Source organism: Thamnophis sirtalis, unplaced genomic scaffold (assembly GCF_051295495.1).
Source record: "Thamnophis sirtalis isolate CommonGarterSnake01/CBP01778 unplaced genomic scaffold, rThaSir2_p1.2 scaffold_1, whole genome shotgun sequence".
NCBI lineage: Eukaryota > Metazoa > Chordata > Lepidosauria > Squamata > Natricidae > Thamnophis > Thamnophis sirtalis.
In genome coordinates this window covers 89,036,892-89,060,205 of record NW_028261381.1, presented here as the reverse complement: position 1 = coordinate 89,060,205, position 23,314 = coordinate 89,036,892, and the positions used below count along the sequence as shown (strand labels likewise).

General features: G+C 37.1%; 1 protein-coding gene across 4 annotated transcripts in view; it reads left to right on the top strand.

Moving 5' to 3' along the window:
* ELP4 (elongator acetyltransferase complex subunit 4) overlaps positions 1–23,314 on the top strand; it is a 135,736-nt gene that overhangs the window by 3,353 nt on the left and 109,069 nt on the right. For all 4 annotated transcript variants that reach the window (XM_087718719.1, XM_087718712.1, XM_014071894.2 and 1 more), the window contains exons 2-3: positions 2,740–2,775; positions 22,052–22,173. In XM_087718719.1, coding sequence (XP_087574845.1) covers positions 2,740–2,775; positions 22,052–22,173 — 158 coding nt within the window. The remainder of the gene's footprint in view (positions 1–2,739; positions 2,776–22,051; positions 22,174–23,314) is intronic.

The following is a 23,314-nucleotide window of genomic DNA, read 5'->3' as shown; positions in this document are numbered from 1 at the left end:
CGTCCTATATCTAAATAAGAAAAAACAAATACATTGCTATCAGATTGGGGATTTGTTTATTCAATTTATATGCCTCACAAAGTCTCAATAGATTTCACATGTAAAAGCATAAAAATGAGAAAAAATAACAATAATTGATAAATATAAAAGAATAAAAGATGATAAGGATACAAAATCCAAACCAGAATAAGGGGGAAAGGGGGGAGCTTCACTTACCCTAGCCAAAGGTAAGGGAGGAGAGTCAGGTCTTCAAGGCCTTTTTAAACACCAGCAAGATGAACACCATCCGAATCTTGGATGGAACTTCATTCCGTAGGATAAGCGTTGCTATAGAGATGGTGCACTTCTAGGGTCCCAAGAGGTGGCATTGTTTAATCAAAGAAACTCAAGTGTGTGCCAGTCCTGCCATATCAAATCAGGCAGATACTAGTTCTGCTTAGCCACACTGTTTGTAAGAAAAATCTAGCACCTATAGCAATAGCAATAGCAGTTAGACTTATATACCACTTCATAGGGCTTTCAGCCCTCTCTAAGCGGTTTACAGAGTCAGCATATTGCCCCCAACAATCCGGGTCCTCATTTTACCCACCTCGGAAGGATGGAACGCTGAGTCAACCCTGAGCCGGTGAGATTTGAACAGCCGAACTGCTGAACTGCAGCTGAAGTAGCCTGCAGTGCTGCATTTAACCACTGCGCCACCTCGGCTCTTCTGTAGATTCCCAGATGAATATGAATAAGTAATGCAGTATAACAAAAAAAGACCACTGCATTAACAGAAGCTTTGTATGTTGTATACCAGAGATAATAATTCCGCTGTATTATCTCCAGAGTTACAGGATAACAGTTGGGAGGGACCTTGGAGGTTCTTCTAGTCCAATCCCCTGCTCAGGCAGGAATCCTATACCATTTCAGACAAATGGTTGTCCAATCTCTATTTTAAAAAAAAACAGTGTCACATGTTTAGTGTCACATGTAATTAAATGTTATAGTTGTCAGAAAATTTCTCCTTGATCAGTTTCCATCCATTTCTTCTTGTCTTGCTTTCAGCTGCTTTGGAGAATAGGTTGACTCCCTCTTCTTTGTGGCAGCCCCTGAGATATAGGAATACTGCTATCATGTCACCACTCCTAGTCCTTCTCTTCATTAAACCTGACATACCCAATTCCAGCAACTGTTCTTTATATGTTTTAGCCTCTAGTTCCCTAATCATCTTTGTTGCTCTTCTCTATAATCTTTCTAGAGTCTCAACATCTTTTTTGCATTGTTAATTAATCAGTGGAACAACTTGTCTCCAGAAGTTGTGAATGCTCCAACATTAAAAGTTTTGGCTACCAAAACTGGATGCAAGTATTCTGAGTGTGGTCTTGCATGGCATTATGAAGTGGTACTGACACATCACATGATCTTGAGTCTATCCCTCTCTTAATGCAGCCTAGCACTAAATTGTGTTTTTTGGCAGCTGCAGCATACTGCTGGCTCATATTTAAGTGATTGTCCACTGGAACTCCAAGATCCCTCTCATAGGATACTATTATTGAGCCAGGTACCAGCTGCACTATACAGTACCTGTGCATTTGGTTTTTCTTGCCTAAATGTAGAACCTTACTTTTTTCACAATTGAATTTCATTTTGTTAGATAGTGCCCAATGTTCAAGTCTCCTAAGATCCTTCTGTATCTTAAGCCTATCTTCTGGAGTGTTGGCTATTCCTCCCTGCTTGGTGTTGTCTGCAAATTTAATGAGTTCCTCATCTATCCCCTCATCCTAATCATTGATGAAAATGTTGAAGAATACTGCACCCAAGACAGAGCCTTGGAGTGCCCCACTGCATACTTCCCTCCATGTAGATGCCGTTCCATTGAGGACTACACTTTGTATGTGGTTGGTCAGCCAGTTATTTATGGGAAGATTTCTTAAGTAGCATAGGTGCTTACCTAGAACATTGTGAGCCTCTTTCAAACAGTAGGTGGAAGGCCACCAGAAATGATTAAGTGGATACCTGAATTGAGCAGGGAGAACTACATGATGTCAAAATTCTTTCTAAATCATATCTATGTTTCTATAATATTCTAATGGGAAATATTTTGTAAGTAAACAAATGCATTTAGATATGCAGTTATATATTTATAACATAAATATTGATATTTTTATTTTGGTTAGTAGAGAGAAGAAAATATGGGTACAATAAAGGTATCCTTGCCCTTCTACTAGGTGATCTTTTCGGAATGGAAACAAAATTTAAAATAACTTTTAGCTTGGTTTTTCTTTCTTCCATTCAATTATGATTTTCAGAGACTGCCTAACAGCTGCAGTTTTCCTGGCAAGATTTTTTAGAAGTAATTTGGAACAAAGAATACACTTCAAGTTAGCACTGGGTCTTGATAAATCATTGAAGAATGTTTAACTGTATCTTATTTTCAAATGATTGCTCAAACGGCATTATTTTACATGTGCATAATATAATACTGAAACAAAGGAATTTAGACTGATTGTGATAATACTATTAAAATACCTAAGTTAAGTTTCATAGAACTCTGCAAGATCTTTTCATTATACCATTAAAATAATTGTAGACTATGATATGTAATTATATGTAGTATGAATGAATTGTAAAAAATATTAGGCAGGTAATTAAAATGTTTTTCACATTGCACTGTTATCTTCATATATCACCCTTTTTTGATAATACCAATTCTTTGAAACTATGTATGCTTATTTATTAAATTCATTTTGTTCTCAGGTGGAGGTTTGGCAATTGGAACCCTCCTTCTTATTGGTTAGTATGACATTTTTCCAATATCACAACTTGCTAGCAATTGTATATGTATAAAATTATTTAATTATCATTACAATATTTTGGAAACTATATAACCAATTCTTTTAATAAATTCTACTTAAATGGCATGTATGCATGATGTAATACTTTCATATTGGGGGGGGGTTGGCCCAGTAGAGTTGTAATGCTGTTGAAAAGATTTGACTGCAGGTTTCCTTTTTTCTTTCATGTCTTATAGCCGAAAACAATTTTAGCAGTATTCCCTTTTGTATTATTGCTTTCCATTCCTGTATCATTGTTAATTCCCATAATAACTAAAGTTGAAAGTGGAAAGTATTTTTCTAGTTTATTCAAATTGCTAAATTGTGTGTTTTTAGTGTAGGCATTTCCGTTGTAATACAAATCTTGGAAAGAAGTATTCTAAGGCTTTATTTGAAATAAGTCTTCAAACTCTATCAAAATTATATAAAACACCCAATCGTTTCTAAACTTCTAAAAATACTAAAATTTTAAATGACATACCTAATGGCATTAGGAGATTGGATTCCGTCAGGTGAAATGATGTATTAATTCCTTGATCTCATCTCCCTTACCTGCTCTAGAAAATTTGAGGATTTTGGAACATGTTTATGTCATGAACTACATTTAGGAAGAGGAATTGGTATAAATCTCCTCTTGTAATGTTAGATTAAAGCCTAATTTAGCAGATCTCTATGTTTTCTTGCAGTCATTAACAATACAGGTAGCCCTCATATAGGACCATTAACTTAGCCATTTAGCAAAGCTGTCGCTAAGTGAAACTGCAACTGTGCTTGTGATCTTACTTCAGCTTTCCTTTACTTTACAGACATGAAAAGGTTACAAACAAGAGGCTTGATTGCAAGATTACTTTTTCCATCATTGTGATAGCTGAATAGTCACTGCATGAGACAGTAACTAAACAAGGACTATCTGTATGCATAGAAGGTTAGTATGCAGGAATAACTTTCCCCTGCACGCCAAGTTTAGACAATGAGGATGGCAAAGAGAGCAGGGAAATAAAATACTAGAAGTTCTTCACATAAGCTTTTGCTCTTACAGGATTGCCTTAGCAACTGTTTTATTATACTGGGTTTTTATTGATTAAAAAGAAAACTGAAAGAATACAGATAAAATAATGATGTTTTATTATTTAAAAAGATAACGTTATTTAATTTCCTCTACCAAAACATAAAAACAAAGAAGAAGTTTGACAGAATCGAGTGTTGTACATACAGTGAGTCTAATATAGAAGATGAGCTTACTAGAAAGTGTAACTTGATCACATTGGAGCTAGCATTAGCAATAGCATTTAGGCTTATATACTGCCCCATAGCACTTTACAGCTCTCTGTAGAAGTATTATTTGCATATTGCCCCCAACAATCTGGGTCGTCATTTTACCAAACTTAGAAGGATGGAAGGCTGAGTCAACCTTAAGCTCTTCAGGATCAAACTCCAGGCTGTGTGTGGGCAGAGTTTTACTGCAATACTGCTCTTTAATCACCGTATCACCAGAGTTCCAGAGTTAGTAGTAAAAAAAGATAAGTGATAAGTTTAAATGGTAGAGTAGAAGGAATTTCAACCAATTTCCTTGTATTTAAGTACAATGACAATAAAGATTATACATACTTATTTTGAATAATTCATTTAAAACCTATTATACTTATGCATTTCACAGCAATTTATAACAATAATGTAAAATATTGTTATAAAATAAAAAACAGCTCCCATGGAATTGGATAATATTTATTCAGTATTTAGTTTTTAATGCCTAATTTTTTTCCTTTGTTTGTTAAATTTTCTCATTTAAATTAGGAATTTTTTTAAAAGGAGAAAAATATAGAATCCTATGTTTCTTGTCCAACATACTATAGCAAAATCATGGTTTCAGAATAGATATTGAGATATTGCTGTAATTTATTTGAGAAAGAAGAAAATCTTGCAGTGTTAAATCATTAAGGAAGAAGGAAAGAGGATCCATTTGTTGATGGTGTCTAAAATAAGTCATACTAAAGAAACAGCAGAAGAAAAGTATATTCACTTAGACAAGGGGAAAGATATTTGTACGATAGAATATTTAGGCTACTCTCCTTCCTACAGAAAATGGCATTTACTTGGAATGTATAACTTGTTGCCTTGTGCTTCATAAATAATTCCTTGATGCAGGTTAAATTGAGTCACAAATCTGAAAAGATCAAAATTCCTGCAGTACATTATTACACAGGTCTGCAAAAAAAAAAATTTTCGAGAGCTGTTTCGTAATCTTTATGTTATTGGTGCTCTGAATCCGAAAATGGCCTCCATTTTGTCTGTAGGACATTACGTTTCCTGACAATTTAAGTAACTATGTTACATAAGGCAATACCTCAAAATAAATAGCAATAGCAATAGCAGTAGACTTATATACCGCTTCATAGGCCTTTCAGGCCTCTCTAAGCGGTTTACAGAGAGTCAGCATATTGCCCCCAACAATCTGGGTCCTCATTTTACCCACCTCGGAAGGATGGAAGGCTGAGTCAACCCTGAGCTGGTGAGATTTGAACCGCTGACCTGCTGATCTAGCAGTAGCCTGCAGTGCTGCATTTAACCACTGCGCCACCTTGGCTCTGGAATGGAAATGGAAATAGACTTATAAAATTAAAGTTTTATTACAGTATTTTCATGAAAATCCTTTTTTGAACTGAAATGAGCTCACCTACACACACTAAACTCGATTCTTCTTCCTTGTGAGGCTCCTCTTGGTGCATTTACGCTTGTTAGTAGCTTCTGGAATGTCTCTCTGAAGCATCCAACAGTAGTCTGCCATCATTGTAATGCTCCATTTTCCCTGGTATCTCCTTTCCATCTCTTTAATGTCTTGGTGGAATCGTTCACCTTGTTCCTCACTCACAGCTCCCAAATTTTCAGGAAAGTACTCAAGGTGGGACTGGAGGAAATGCACTTTCAAACTCATCAGGCAACCTAAAGCTTGAAATGCTTTCAGCATTCTTCCGACGATCTTTTTGTAGTGAGGATCTTTGTTATTGCCTAAAAATTTCTGTACAACTTCTTTAAATGCAATCCACCCTTCTTTTTGAGGATCCGTCATGGTATTGACAAACTCTTCATCAACTATAAGCCTTGAAATGTTTGGACCGACGAACACAACTTCCTTCAATTTTGCCTCAGACAGCCATGGAAACTTGGTGACCAAGTATTTGAAGCATTCTCCATCTCTTGGAAGTGATTTTACTAATTGCTTCATCAATCCCAATTTTATGTGGAGAGGTGGTAGAAGAACTTCATGGGAAGGTACCAAAGTTTCTCGGAGGACATTTTTTTCACCAACTGTTAGACCCTCGGCTGCCAACTCTTCTTGGTCCAGTGATTTTGTCGGTCTCGACTGTCCCATAGACACAGAAAACAAGGGTATTTTGTATACCCAGCTTGTTGCCTAAGCAGCATGCACAAGACCTTCAAGTCCCCACACACTTGCCAACCATGGTCTTCATATTTAAGTTTACGAAGAACCAATTCTAAGTTCTCGTAGGTTTCCTTCAAGTGTACGGAATGACCTACAGTGTAAAAACAGTTGTGGAATAAAACTGCTTTGAGATTTCTTGTTGAAGAATCTATAAAAAGATACCATTGTTCTGAATCATATTGGATTTTAAATTGACCCATCAGATCTTCGACATCGATGCAGTAAACCAACTTGTCTTCCTGGGCGAAGTAAGGAACGAACTCCTTTTCACGATGTCTGAACCATGAAGATGACACTCCTGGCAACAATAAATTCCTGCTTTTCATCCTTGATCCGAGTAACTCAGCGGCATCTTTGGGAAGATTCAAGTCTCTTACCAAATCATTCATCTCCTCCTGAGAAAACAATTTTGGTCTTGTATCATCTTCAAAGTCAGAACTTGATTCGTCATCTGGTTCAGGTATAACTTCCCCTTCATCGGAGCTAGGTATCTCTTCCAAGGTAGCAGGGGGCTTGGGTACTGGTATATCTGTGCCATGGGGGATGGGACGAATTGCTGAGTGAAGATTAGGGTATAAAATGGAATGCTTCCATTTGGAATTAAACCCTTTCACATTGCATGAACAAAAGTAACAGTCATCACTATGGTTCTTTTGCTCTCGCCCTACCATAGGAATCCATAACGGAAAGATTTTTTCTTACCCTTGAACCAGTTTCGGAGGTCCTCAACACATCTTTTGCACACTTTATGAGGTGCCCAAACTTTATCCTGATCTCCAATTTTTAGTCCAAAGTATGCAAAGTATACTTTTTTCACAAAGTCTGTAATATTCTGCTGTTGCTTCAACACACTGTATATTCACCACAGATGAAACAGAAACTGTCTGGCGAATTAATACACTTTCGTGGAGCCGCAACATAACGGTTGAAAAATTACAAGCTAACATGAATTGCGATGAAAAAGTGTGAACAGCTAGAACCAAGAACCTGATGATGATTCGTGCACAACTGTGGCATGCAGGAGAGAGCAGCTCTGTGTCTGTACACGAGACGTCACAGTGCTGGCCACGCCCCCTGTACTGACCGGAGATGCTGCTATCTGCCCTGTGTCTCCCTCCCGCTGGATTCTTCAGGAAAGATTAACCCCTTCTACCATTAGAAGCATACACTTAAAACTTGCTTAGCTTATGTATATATTGCTGATCATCAGATTTACAGTGCTATATTTTTTTACATAACTCGGACAAACCCATAAGGTTTTTTTTTGGCATTTTATATCTTAAATGCACTTATGTGAATTTATTAATAGTAATTTGGACTTTAAATTTGGTTAAAAACCCATAATATAAAAAAGTACCAAAAATTTTAAAAAATTGATAAATTTGAAGACAATTTTGCATGTTGTGGCAAATCATGACGTCTAGGAGTTTTTTCAATATTTTATTTGTTTTTAGCACACCAAAATACATGGAAATTAGATGAAAATAATCAAACAGCTTTTTAGTCACAGACCTGTATTATCTAATATGCATATTAACTTTTAATGCATTTTAGTAATTTACTAATATGAAAAGAAAGCAAAAAAGTAAAAACACTAAATGGATGAACTATCATTTTTATAATACCTTATAAAACCAAAAAATAGAAAAGCCCATGCTGAATTATAATATAAAAAGCTACCTAACAATGGGAGTGGGGAAGGAATATGTAGTGTTTCAAATGAAGTTACCAGAAATCCTTCTGTATTATCATCTTGCTCCTCTAGCAATACATTTATTACCATGTTTCCCCGAAAATACCACAGGGTCTTATATTTTTCTGACCCACAAAATATGGACTTGGGATTATTAAAGGGGAGGGCTTATTGTTTTTTGGTTGCCGGGCGGCTGCTCCCTTGTGACCATAGAGCATACTTCCAGAGTGGCATCCATCCTCCTTGTGCTTTGAAAGCCACAAAAAAATCCCAAGTGGCGGGTGGCGCCAGCAGTGGTGATGCCCTGGCTTTGCAGGTACTGTAGAGTTAGCCAAGAGTATAGTGAGCCTGCGAGTCACGCGAGCGGGGAGCAGAAAAGCCGCTCACGCAACCCCCTTCCAGCCATGCAGAGCCCCATTCACTCACCTAGAGGCATTCCGAAGGTGCCGAGGTGTGGGAGGCAGAGGGTAGTGAACAGGCGCTAGTGTTGCTTGGTGCCTTCCAGGTATCACTAGGTTGGTCAGTGGTGCTGTGCCCAGCTGGCAAGGGGGGGTTGCTGGGCAGCTGCTCACGAGGTGGTCACCTCATGGCTGCTGTGTTGCTGCTGCGACAGTGCAACACAGCCATTCGACCCTGAGGCTGTCCCCGGCTCTTCGGGAGCCCACTCACAAGAGAGCAGCTGCCCGGCAAACCCCCCTCTTCAGCTGGGCACAGCGACGCTGACCGACCTAGCGGTACCCCGAAAGCACCAAGCAACGTGAGCACCTTTGCCCCCCACCTCGTTCCCACAACTTGGCGCCTTCGGGATACCACTAGGTCGGCGAGCGGTGCTCTGCCTGGCCGGAGGGGGGGGGGATTGTCCAGGGGGCTTATTTTCAGGGGGTGCTAATATTTTTGCCCACCTGAAATATGTGGCAAGGCTTTAGTTTCAGGACAGGTCGTATTTTCGGGGAAACACGCTATTATTATTTTTTTCTTTAGCCTAGGAAATCCCTATTATTGAAAATGTTCTTCCAGCGGAGAATAATTAAATAGTGTAACCTTTAATAAGTCTGGAATCTGTTTTGGTTGAATATTTTTTTAAAAAATATTTAGAATGTTTTGTATACACTAGTTAGAATAGATCTTCTCCTCTTTCCTCAAAGCCCCTATGTGTATCAAATGTAGGAGAACCCCCAGGGCATATATGGAGGCATGTGGGGAAGGAAAAAGGAAAATCACCTTAGATCACCAGAAGCCAGTTGTGTAACATTGTTGTTGTTGTTATATTGTGTTCATACTAAAGCATACAGTAGTTGGTTAAGCATAAATTGATGTATAAGCCCGATTGATCATAAATATAGCTTAGAAACAACTACTGCATTTGTACCACCAGCTAAAATGATTCTTTCAAATGTATGTTATGTTTTGGTAAACTGGATGAATTAAAAGTTTCTTTCTTTTCTTTGATGTGCCTTTAAAACTAGATGACACTTTTCTGCAGGAAAGAAATCTCTTGGATTTTGTATTTTTAAAGTTGCAATAGTTTTACTAAATAAACTCTCTGAAAATTCCTAATAATGCTTGAATGAAAGCCATTGTGAAGGATACACAGAATCCTTGATCTGAACCTGCAGAATGATGGTTCCAGAATTCCTACTGTAATCGTGATTTTTTTTTAGTATTCTTTCTGTCCACACGCACACACCACATTCACTTTATCAAATTTTAATCTTTTATATTAACTGTGTTGGAGGGAGATAAAGAATTTCCATATTCCAGAATACGAATGGTATATATTTGAAGCAAAAAATTATACATTGGTTCTTCATAATTTCTACAAACACAATGAGTAAAACATTAATGTGGCATTAACAATTTCTTCAATCTCTTAAGATTGTGTTGCTGATGTGCATGAAGTACAAAATATACTAAAAATCCTGTCAAAATTATTAGTGATACAATATTTTTTTCTCTAAAAATTGACCGTATACATCAAAATTAGAAGTATATTCTAAAATGAAACTGCAGGTCTTTTATAACTGTCATTTAAAATATTTTCTTCATCATGTTTTAAGGAAGCACTCATGTCTTAAAGGTTATCTTATAAAGGTTATCTTTCACTTAGTAGCTAAGGTCAGGTTAATAAAAGCTCAAATTTTGGGGAAAGGCAGGACTATTCTTGTTCAGTCTAAGCCTTGAAGCAATTTCAACTATTTTAATTAGCTACATTTTTTTGTTTTAGGTATGCAATTTAACCTATTTCACTTGTCAGTGTAATTGACTTTATCACCTCTTTAAAAGTTAAAAGATAATCTTTAGCAAAGTACAAAACAGTGATTTGCTAAATATAATTATACAAAATACAAGTTGTCAAATTTTACTTTTCTCCCGATGGCAATTTGCCAAGTAATGTAATGTGTATGTTTGTTAACTCTGTATTGGCATGTGCTAATTAAAATACACATATCGCTGATTAACCTCCTTTGAGCTTTGCGACTTTTATGGACATTAATAAAATATTTCATATGCAATTTTAGATGGTGAAGATGATTAAAACACTCTCATCTCATTAACTAGGGCAAATTATGTGAGTTCTGCAACTTAGGAAATGTTCACCTTAGGTCACAGTATTATTCTATAGTACTATGAATAATAATGATGATTTAATAGTGATTTATTACGACAGATTCCAACAGTAGGATAATCTGTCTGTCTACATAAAATTGTACTTGCAGATATACTGCACATAATTCTCTTTCCCCAATACAAATTTGATGTGTTTCTTACATATAACTACAGGTAGTCCTTGTGTTACAATGGCAGTTGTAATGGAAATTCCGTCGCTAAGCAATGTAGTCATAAAGTGTAATGTCAGTTGGCCATATCACTTAATGATAGCAATTCCAGCAGTCCTGGTTGCTGTCATTAAGGATATACATGATTGTGACTTCTTACTTATGGCTTCCCCATTATCTTTCCTTGTGGGAAGGTGGCAAGAAGTCAAAAATTGCGATCACATTACTATGGAAATGCTGCAGTGGTTGAAGCTATTGTGAATATCATTCCTTCAGCACCATTGTAACTTTGAAAAGTTGCTGAACAAATGGTTGTAAACCAAAAACTACTTTCGTAGTCTTACATATTTATAGCAAACTGAGCTTATAATATATCAAAAATACAGCATAAGCAAGACAATGTTATGATGTAAACTTTGCTCCTATTGTTTCCCAGTGCCTGACACATTGATATAAGCTATAGGTTTGCCACTATGAGGTATTTTTTGTTATTCATTTCCTTTTGTGCACCCGCACAGCACACATCGTGGTGATAAAGTCATGTGGATGTATTATGAATACAGATTTGCTCAGTATCATGCATTTAGCCTTTATATTGACTTGTAACTTTAATACACTGGATGCATAGTTACATGCATTTATTAAAAAATAATTAGTAACTTCCTATGCTTTTGCTTCCTTTTATAATTTAGGTAGTAATTTCAATTTTTTTTATAAAGTTTTTTATTTTTTAATTTTCATAACAAATAACCACATGTATACTATTACATAATCAATATCATATTATATTGTTAAATGTTTACATCAATTTGTCATACCAACTCCCAAAAACAATCATTGGCTCTTCTGCTCTCCATACACCATATTTGTACCCTATCTATCACTTTCTTCTCCCTCTCTCCTCCCTACCTCCTTTCTTCCCTCTGTCATCCTTCTGTTCTCTACTTCCCCTTTCTCTCTCCTTCTCCTCTCTACCGTTTCCACTCCTTCTTTCTCTCCTCCTCTTCCCCCCACCCTCTCTCCTATCCCTCTCTTCTTCCCTTACCTCTCTCCTCTACGTCACACTCTTCCTCTCATTTACTTGGTGTATTTCAGCCTCTGAGCAAGCTCCATTTTATGTTGATACTATTTATAATTCCTTTTCAATATACATATTTAATTTTAACATATATCTTCTTCCTCCTTTTTTTAAAAGAAAAAAGTGTACATATATAATAATTCAGTGACGTGCGGTGAGCTTAATGACTGGTGAGGCAAGCACAAAAGCCCCGCTGAAGCCCCGGCGCCATGTCCGCCATAGAGTGGGACCGGGACCCGCTCTATGGCGGACGCGGTGCCGGGGCTTCGGCGGCAGGGCTCTAAAGTGGCGGCAGGGCCCGGGCGGCAGGACTTTAAAGTCCCGACACCATCCGCCATAGAGCGGGACCCTCACATGCCATGAAGCTCACCGCACGTCACTGATTCTGGCCGTTCAAACTCTGCTCTGCAGCCTCAAAATAATTTTAAGCAAATGAAGTGAACAGCGCGGTTGGGGGGGGACGGGACAGAGAAGTGTGGGGGGGTTGTCTCTCGGGAAGCCCAACGCAGTGGGTGAAAATGCACTGAATCTGGTTCAACCCACGCCCTTTCGCTCCAGAATGACGCTGCGGATAAGTGAGTCGGTCTCAAAGTTTTAACTCCTCCTTTAGGGCAGAAGAGAGTTGAGAATCCCGAAAAACCACTTCTTAGTTCGGCCTTTCCAAACCCGGACACTCTCCGGGGGAGGGGAACTAGGAGGGAAGGGGTCACTCCTCGGGAGTCTATCTAGCCAGCAGCCCCAGGAGACACCCCCCCAGAGAAGAATTGAGGCCACCAAAGCTCCCACACCCACCCACCTTTGGGATGCAAGAGACAGCAAGGCTTGCAGCGAAGGGAATCTGGACCCTGGGAAGGTTGGGGAGGGGTGAAGAGCGAGCTCACTCCTCTGAAGCGCGCCCTCCAAAATAACCCGCCCAACGTAAGCATGCGCAACTGCAACAAGGCATGATTCGCTGCTCCCAGATCAGGAGGCGGGAGAATCAGTGCCTCCTTTGCATATGAAATCTTTCACTTTTTAACCCTTGCTTAACTTTTAAAAGGCGAAAAATTCCTTATGCAAAGGAGGCCCATAGTTCTCTCGCCTCCTCCTATAGTTAACACTAAGCAGAATCCAAGTCACTGTGACTTGGAGTCTGGTAGCAACTTTCTTGGCTTTAATTATTTTTTAAAAATTCTTTAAAATTCTTTCCTTTTCCTGAGGAGACTGGTGAGGCCCCGCCTCCCCTGCATCTAGTGACTGCACGTCCCTGTAATAATTGCATTTTTAAACCACCACCATTCCAGCCTATTTTTGGCCGAGATGTAGACCTGGTTACAATTCCCAACTATTCTCATCATTATATTTATATAGTTATGCATCCTTACACGCCCCAAATTTGTAGTTCTGTCTTTATAATCTCAATAATTTCCCATTGTAAGTATATTTCATGTTCCCTCTCCATTTTTCCATATCTTGACAGCTTACCCTTAATTATCTTTAAATAACAATCCTTACTGTTCAATGTTCATTACAATTCCATTAATCTACTATATAGAATAACAAGCAGTACACATCTCACTTTGTCCATCATCTTAGAAGTTCTATATGTGTCCATATTTCATGTATTTTAACTTTTACTTAATTGTCCTTCCACTGACATATTCAATCAGTTAGCAACTCAGTTTCATTATCATGTATAAAAGTGAGTCACATACCTCTACTTTACATTCTCCACATAACAGTTTCATATTTGACCTTTATATTTTAACCTTTATTTAATTATCTTTCATTATTATATTCAATCAGTTAGCAACTCAGTTTTATTATCATATATAGGAATAAACCATATATCTCAGCTTTATATTTCCCATATAACAATTACTAATTGTCTGATTTTTTTCCTAGTAAGCTTTTTGTCCCACTTCTCTATTCCTGTCTTCTCCCTTTTCTTTATTGTGACATGTCCACCTTCTTCAATTTTCCCCAAGCCACTGTCAACCCCAGTGAAATCTTTTGTATTTCCCTTTGTTGGGGCGTAATCCCCTCTTCAATTTTCCCTATGCCACTGTCAAACTTAGTGAGATCTTTTGTCTGCTTTTTATTTCCTTTTGTTGAGACACATCCCCCTTTTCAATTTTCCCTGTACTACTGTCAAACCCAATGAAGTTTTTTGTCTGCTTTTTATTTTCCACTGTTTCTACACCTTCATTATCCCCCCCTCTTCTTCCTTCACTTCTTCCTTCACTTCCTGGTACTCCTTAATATCTATCTTCAAATTCTATTTAGACTTGATGTTAATGATTTATGCATATTTTTAATAATTTCATGTAGTTCTTCAAATTCCCACCTTTCCATAATGTCCAGTTCTAAAATTACAGTTAGTTATACAGTTCTTATTTCAGAGTTCTGGTCCAACTTAAATTTAGCTAGTTCACCTGATGTGGAGTGGAAGAGAGGTGGGGGCTATCTTGATACTTTGTTCTTCCTTCGGCAAAACAAAAAGGAAAAGGAAAAGAAAAAAATTCATCCTTTCGCCACTCTTGATTTTATTCCCCCCACCTTGTTACCTTAATGTTCAGTACCAAAATTGCAGTTAGTTATAAAGTTCTTATTTCAGAGTTCTGATCTACCTTAAATTTAGCTAATTCAGCTGATGTGAAGAGGAAGAGAAGCAGGAGCCATTTTGACCTTTTGTTCTTCCTTCAGCAAAAAAACCCCAAACCTTTGTATTTTCCCAGTTCTTGATTTTATTATTATTATTATTATTTTTCCCTTGTTACCTTCCGCCTCTCGTTGGTTATAATTGCTCAAAATATATTAATTGCAACAAAATCAAAATACAGCAAATCTCTGGTATGTTTCTCTTCTCCTCCTGCTTTTCCAAATTCTGGAATTCTGCATTTGGTTAATTAAAACTTTCTGCTCAGAATTTCACATTCCATTCGCCACACAGACAAGATTAGGTTATCAGTGAGAAAATAGTGCTTTCTCCTTGAGTTTTTGTCCCTTGTTATATTCCATTTCTCATTTCTCATTAATTTGGATACTTAAGATATATTACCATATTTTTCCGAGTATAAGACGCAGCAAGGTTTTGAAGAGGCAAATTAAAAAAAAAAGTTTTTGCACTCTATTAGCCTCCCAAAAACGGCCCATTTTTCATGAAAACGGGCCTGTTCTTTTTTCAAAAAAGGCATGGATATCCTTTAGGGGGCTTGCAGAGTGCTCCTGGGGGGGAGCAAAAATGAGCAAAAAACAGCCCGTTTTTGTTTTTAAAAAAGGCATGGATAGCCTTTAGGAAGCTTATAGAGTGCTCCTGGGGACGGGGGGGGGGGGTAAATTGAGCAAAAACAGCCTGTTTTTTGCTCATTTCGGCCCTCCCCAGCCCCCAGGAGCTCTCTAAAAGCTTCCTACAGACTATCCATGCCCTGCACAGCCATTTTGGTGAAGGGGGCAGGGTTTCAGCAGGAAAAAATGCTGTATTCAGTGTATAAGATGCACCCAGATTTTCAGCCTCTTTTTTGAGGGAAAAAGGTGCATCTTATACTCCGAAAAATATGGTAGTTAGAAGAAACTCGAACGAAGCAAATCTCGGTATATTTTGGTTTCCATTTCACCCTCCTAGTCTCTTTTTAAAATTTATAGTTTATGTTTGAATGGCCTGTCACTTCTCTGTTTTCTCCTTTTTGTCCAAATTGTTTAAAACAAATGGCTCACTTTTGGGCTAGTGATTCAGCCCTCCATTTTTCCCCTTCTTTCTTTCTTTTTGCCAAAATCCCGATCTGTCCATAAATATTATTTATTTATACTCTCAAGGTTCTTTGCCTTTTCCAAATTCTGATTTATTACTGTGGGTTAATTTGATCTTCTTACCAGGCTTTCATCTCATCTCCTGCATGCTTTGGCCTGAAGTCAGCTTCTTGTGCAGCCATGTTGCCATGCTGCCACCCCAATACTGATTCAGAGGGCAAATCTCCAACCTACGAGGGACCTGTTGCATTCCCTCGGTCTGATGAGATGCTGCCCCTTCTTACCCCCCCCCCCCCCAAACAGGGAGGTTCCAATCCAAAAAGGATCTCAGCATTCGTTTGTCAGACAGAGTTCACGTGAGGCTCTTCAGAGCTCACACACACACACACACACGTCTGTCCAGCTGAAGAACTTCTGGTGGTAATTTCAATTTATTTGGAGTGTAAATGTATGTCAGAGACTACATGGAAGATGCCTTGTGACTGAACTTCTGTCTTGCAACTCTCTTTTCCTATAATTTGGTCTAATTTTGAATGCCATTAATAAAGTTCATTTCTTGCTTCAAGAAGTGAATAATACAAATGAAACTAATTTATAATCTTCAATTCCTAGATTTAAAAAAAATAGACTTCTGGGACTTGAATGCAGAATCCCACCCGTATAAATCATAGATTTACATTATACCAATAATATAATTCTTTTTTTAATTCTTTTTTTTTATTTTTGAATAGACACAAACAAACAAGACACAACAAACACCATAAAAACATATTCCATTACAAATTATAAAAAGTGTGTGACTTGGTTACAAAGAACTTTCATGTATCCCTTCCACAGTCATCACCTATAATCCATATCAAATTATATATTTACATCAAATATATGTGTATATATATTACTATCATACCTCATCCTTCATATGACTATAGTTGTTTTAACATCCCTTTATAACAAATATTCCAAAATTCAAAGCAAAACCACATAATGGCATTCCATTGTCTATTTTCAATATCATCCAACAACATTCTATTTTTGTGAAACGTTCTAAATAAAAATTAATTATGTTTGATAAACCTCCTTTCTTATTCACTGTTTACAGTTTATATCCAATTTCAATATTATAGGCTTTCATTCATAACTAAGTTTCAAAACTTCCTTTCATGGTCACCATTTAAAATTTATACCAAATTTCCTCTTGTCGAACCAATACATATGTATACATTATATCATTATCAATTATTTATCTAACTATATCCATGATAAATCCAATTTCAATATTATAGGCTTTCATACATAACAAAATTTATAAACTTCCTTTCATGGTCACCATTTAAAAAGTTATTCCAAATTTTCTCTTGTCAAACCAATATATATGTATACATTATATCATTATCAATTATCTATCTAGCTATATCCATTATCACTTCATTTTTAACGTAATGCTCTAATTTTAACTATTTAGCTAGTATTTTGTTAACAGTTTTCATATCTCAACCTGTATCTTTCCAGTAGTGGTACAGTCTTATTTCTTTTGCCGTATATGGGATTAATCTTCTGGTTATTTCCTTAAACAACTTTGTGTAGACTTCTCTTCGCACCTTGTTTCTTGTTGCATGTCTTATAAATTCTTGAAACCCTCCATCAACTTCTTTAATCAACTTATCTTTGGTTATCAGTAGTGCTTTTGTCAAAGTTTCTCTCCTTAAATCCATCAATTCTTCTCTTTTTTCTCTTTCTATACCTTGAAATCTGGAGTAGAGCTCCTTTCCATCTCTCTTCCCTTTCCATGTTCCATTCTTTCCATTTCCAACCACGCTCAGATCACTGTCAATATCCACAGTTATCTTGCCTCTTTGTTCATTTTTCCCTTGGGTTTTTGAGACTCTAACCTCCACTTTTTCCATTTGCTGACTATCTTCAATTTTATCAAATTTTGCTGTATTACCATCTATATTTTCCAATTTCTTCTCAATTCTCTCTGATGTTTCTAATAATTTTTGAATTTCAAACATAATCTGTTGTAATGTTATGGTTTTTCTTGGTATTGTGTCATTGTCCAATTTATAATATTCTTATATTATTGCATTTTAATTTAGGAAGTAAAAAACAACTAATTATTTTCCATTAATGGTGATCATTTTGTCTTACTTATAAGAAAAAGTGACCAGTGTTAGAATAGAATTTTAGCAAAATATAGACCATTAAGATATTCCATAGCTCATCTCTGTTCCTTTTGTTTTCTTTCAGTTGTTTTCTGAATAGGGAAATTAAATTGCCAATTAACAAGTTAAAGTAAATTTATATCATGATGACAGTTACTCATTTAAAAAAACCCTCTTTAGAATCTATAATGAGATGTATGCAGTAATATATAGCAGTAGTAGGACATTGGATTAATAAGAACAAGGCAGAGATGATTTTATGAAATGTATCTGAAAAAGAAAAGCAATTATTATTACAAATAGCAAAGTTTAACATCAGTGTTGGTTAATTGGTTGATTGACTAATTGATTGATTACATTCCATCAAGTCATTGTCAACTTATCATATTGATAGATTTTCTCATTGACAGTCTGTACCTAACCTGAACTTTCAAATCTTCCAACAGTGTACTTACTGCCACTTTAACTTAGTCTATTCACTTTGCTGCTGGTCTTCTTCTCTTTTCTTCCACCGTTCCTAATATTAGAGCCTTCTTTGGGGTTTTCAGATAAGACTTCTTTAGAGATAGGTATTCACATCATATGTCCAAAATAAGATAATCTGAATCTGGCCATTGCTACCTCAAGTGGGAATTCTGGGTTGATGTGTTCAATGATACATTTCTTTATTGTCTTGGGTGTCCACAATTTTCTTAGGAGTCTTTTTCAACACTAAATAATGTATCCAGGAAGAATTGAAAATCCTATGAAACAAGATACAGAAGTCAAGATACATAATTTTTCCCACAAAAAGGAAGAACTGGGGGTAGCTGCACAAACACTTTTCACCCAGAGCTTTGTCTACTTGCAAAGGAGATGGTTTGAAATGCAGCTAATCGCTCCATTTCAAAATCTATCCTTTGCAAGCAGATGAACCTTTTGAGTGCCCATCATTTCTCCGTGTGGGCGAAAAGTTCTGCCACGAATGGCTTTCTGCCATGAGCAGCTCCATTTGCGCTACGAGCTTCACAGCACTTAGCCACGAGCAGCTCCACTGGTGCTATGAGCCTTGCCACAAGGCTTGCTGCGCCAGTGGAGCTGCTCATGGCAGTATGCCGCAAGGCTTGTTGCTCCAGTGGAGCCGTTTGCAGCAGAAAGTCCCAAGTCTTGTCTTGCTGGTGCCACTGCTCACACGTGCGATGGCTCAACACACCATGCAGCATCCACCGTGAGCAGCTCTACTGGTGCAACAAGTCTCAGCATTCTGCGAATGATTCCACCAGCATGACAAGGTAAGTGGATGCAGGGTACAGAGAGCATCTCCACCACCACCCGCCCTAGCTTGATTTTTACACCTGTGCCTTGCCCCACATGACCCCAGTTGGGAGGGGCTTAACTAGGGCTTATTTTGGGAATAGGTCTTATTTTGGGTGCACATGTGAAAATCAACCTATGTCTTATTTTCAGGAAAACACAGTATATACATATATATGTATATATACGTTTTTTTTACTGTGAGAAGAGAATGATATGCAGTGAATGTTAATTACAGCACTTGCTGTTTAAAGGTTTGTGAGCCCTTTTGAATTTTCAATATTTCTGCATAAATATTTCTGCATAAACGTGATTTATTCTCCCTAGAAATGCTAAAACTAGATAAAGAGGGTCCAATTACACAAATAGGCCACAATGTTATAGTTGTTCATTGATTTTATTTAAGGAAAATGATCCAATGCTACATTTGTTTGTGCTTATATGTAAACAACATTGTAAATTATATGATGCAACAAAGCATAGATATAAATATTAGTTTAGCAAAAGCCATGGTAGTTGTGATTGCCATGAAAATTAGAGCTATACTTAGTTATGCATAGATAATAAGAAACAGAGTAGATGAATAAATGTTTAGAATATGAACTTAATTCTAAAACTGATGAAATAATAGATTCTAAAATCTTTTCAAAACACACACACACAAACGTATATACATACATACATACATACATACATACATACATACATACATACATACATTAATTTTAACTGTGGTGACACATCTACTGTAGTAGTATTCAGGTCATAGCTGACATGCAACTCATTTTTTCAAACTTTTGATGTAGGCTAAAGTTGCCTGCAGCTGCAACTCTGAACTCCAAGCAAAGCACCAAAAATATATGTTGCTTCACTTTCCCTTTTGTCAGATTTTAATATTTAATGTTACTTACAGATGAATTATTTAAGCTTCTTTAAAGTATAGAAGAATACAGTGTTTCCTTTACTTTTATTCCTTACTTAAATATTAAGAAAATATTTTGAGAAATGTCTGAACAATCTAAAGAAGTGATAATAATTTTTTAATATTTCTTATAGAAGATAAGTACCAGCTATTTTTTGATTTTAATAAATTCAGGTATTCTCTAAGGCACAGATGATGGTGGAAAATATCTTGACATTTAAGAGACTCATTAAACTAAAAATGGAATATCTCTAAAGCTGTATTTATAGTAACTCAGTTTATGAAAATGGTATTTAATTTAATGGTTATCTGGAAAATTACCTCAGTGAGGTATCAACTAAATGCATGCCTTTTGGTGGCTAAAAATGAAGGCAGTATTGATATGAGATTTTTCCATTTACATTTGTTGGGCATCAATAAGCATGTTTGTCTTCCATGTTTTCAACAACAACAGACACCTCAAGAGTGGAATAAGATAAACAGGCCATTGACTCCTAGAGATCAACCAATACATAAAATATTAGACTCTCTATCTTGCACCAGGCTTAAGTCTGGGAAACCTTACAATCTAGTTGAAGAATGGTGATTAAAATGATTGACCTTTAATAATTATAACCAAACAGATCACATAGATCCAACAAAACCACTTCCAGAAATACCATTGTCCCGAAAAATATAAAGCCAGCTGAATAGAATCAGGCCATGCCCCCAAACTAAGGTATTTAAGAGGGGAATGGCTAAGAGCCTGCAACGTGACTCTTGCATTAGAATAAAAAATAACACTTATATTGGTATTTCGAACATTTCAAGGCACCCGGGATGATCTCATTGCAGCCACACCAGAAGCAGTTAGATCAGGGGTCCTCAAACTTTTTAACAGGGGGCCAATTCACGGTCCCTCAGACTTTTGGGGGGCCGGACCAGCTGGGTGGGCATGGCTAGGTGGCCATGTGACTTGAGCGTGGCTGGCTCATGTGATTAGATGGGCATGGCCAATTTAACAGTTCATTTACAATGCATACAAATTAAACTTTAATTTGTTTTGCTCCTGGGGTTGGGTTGTTTTTTTTGTTTTGTTTTGTTTTGTTTTTTTGATTTTGTTTGCATGTTGCTCTTTTGGTTGACTTTTCTTTTTACTAGATTGGTTTTTTCACTTGTTTAGGAGTCTAGTGGTCCGCTTCAGGAAACTCAGTTTTGCAGCCCCAAGGAGCTTACAATCAACATCTCTTTCTGTGTGTCTTTTGTCTGTCTGTCTGTGTCTCTGTCTGTCTGTCTGTCTCCCTCCCTCTGTCTATCTCTCTCTCCTTCTCTCTGTTTATCTTCTGGAGATGGGGGAGGTGAAAAATGGACCCTCTTTTCACCTCCCCTGCCTCCAGAAGCATTCTGCAGGCCAAAAACCAACTAAAATGGCCCATTTTTGGCCCAAAATGGGTTAAAATGGGCCATTTTTTGGCCTCCAGGAATGTCTGTGTGCCCCGTCTTTCATCTCCCCCATCTCCAGAAGGTCTCTGCAAGCCAAAACCAGGCTAAAACAGCCTGTTTTCTTGCCTCCCGGGGTGTCTGCGCGCCCTGTTTTTCACCTCTCCCACCTCTAGAACCTATGCAGGCCCAAAACGTTGGCCTTACCTTCCAGTTCCAGCCCGCGTGGCTCGCAAAGGTAAGTCTTGCTGTCGGCCAAAGAGTGGGGGTCAGCAGGTGGCGGGGTGATGTGGGCAAGGCAGCCTCATGGCCCTGGATTAATGGTTTCAGTACACTGTATGTGGCCTGCAGGCCGTAGTTTGAGGACCCTTGATTTAGATGGTCAGCTCTCTTAGATATTGAATTGTAACATCTATCCTATTGTATCCTACCCTATTGCGATTCTAGAGTGCCCTATTATGGTGTTTTTGTTATGGTTTTACCTTAATTTAACATGTTATCTCATATACTATATTGTCTACATTCTTCGTACATTCATCCATATATATGCTGATGATTTATTTAACTTATATTTGTGTTTGTATAGTTTATTTTAGTTGTGTTGTATATCAGGATTTCATGACCTCTGTAGATGCCAGACACTAAAGTAAATAATAGCAAGCATGTTTCCCTTCCTAGTAATATGTCTATTTTCTAATAACATGTATATTTTTTCTGCAGAGGAAGATGTATATGGTGTTTACTCCAATCTTTTGTTCAAGAATTTCCTTGCAGAAGGAGTAGTTTGCGGGCATAATTTATTTATTGCTTCAGATAAAGAGGAGCCTGGTATTATTCTAAAGGTAAAGAAAGGTTTCTTCCATATGAATGTTTCTTAATGTTTGTATTAAGACTAGCAATTCTCTTATCATAAATCAGAGTATTTTCATCTCTACTAATATTCTAGAATATGCTAATTTTTGATTGATTAATTTAGACAATGCAGAGAAATCAAAATAAGAGAAAAAGTCAATATTATGTTATATTCAAGAAACTGCAATAATAAAATCACATGTGAATTTGAAGATTTTGGCTGGATATAAAAATGATTGACTAATCCTTTTTATGCAACATGTATTATCCTCATCATGTTCTGTATTGTCGTCATCATGTTCATTCAGTGTTGAAATTAAGCCTAGTAGTTTGAAGTTGGATAACAGAAGTGGATTGTGGGAAGTAAATACGAAAAAATACAGATTTTCCCTCTTAGCAGAGAAGTAAATTGAGGACCAGAATAGGTATAGCAGTAATGCAGAGTGGAAGGAACAGGGACCTGGGGGTGGGGTGTAATTATAGTGAGTTTGTTTGGGTTTACCCTACAGCCCCTTCTGTTACCCACTTCATTATGGTTTTATACAGATGTGGCTAGAGAGAGCTCCAGAGTTGAAAAACACTGGTTGGAGGGTATTGCCTAAGTTTGCACAATATTTTTTTATGCTTTCCTTCCCCACAAAAGATTGCATCCATGTACTGCATTAAACTTTTTATAGAACAGTTGGTGGAGAAGAAAGGTAATTTGTGAAAATGTCCTAGAACTGAACAATCAATTTGTGCATGCAATCTTATTAGCAAGTTGCACAACTAAAATGTTACACAAAATTATGCATTCATAATATTTTAGTACAGTATGTGTGGGGTTTTTCATAGATGTACAGGACAGTTAATTGGAATTAACTAATTAATTTAATTAAGTGATCCAGTATGGTATAATGACTAAGTTATTGGACTATGACTGGAAAAATCCTGGTTCAAGTCTACTTTAAGCCATAGAATGAACAATGTTAGGCCAGTTATACTAGTTTAGCCCAGTCTATCCCAAAAGTGGTTTGCTGTTAGAAAAATTAGAGGAGAGAATGCTGGAGAATATGATCCCAAGCTCCAGAAAACAAGTTGGTAAATAACCTAAGTTATAGTTTTAAACAGTGCAAAGAAGAGCAACTAAGA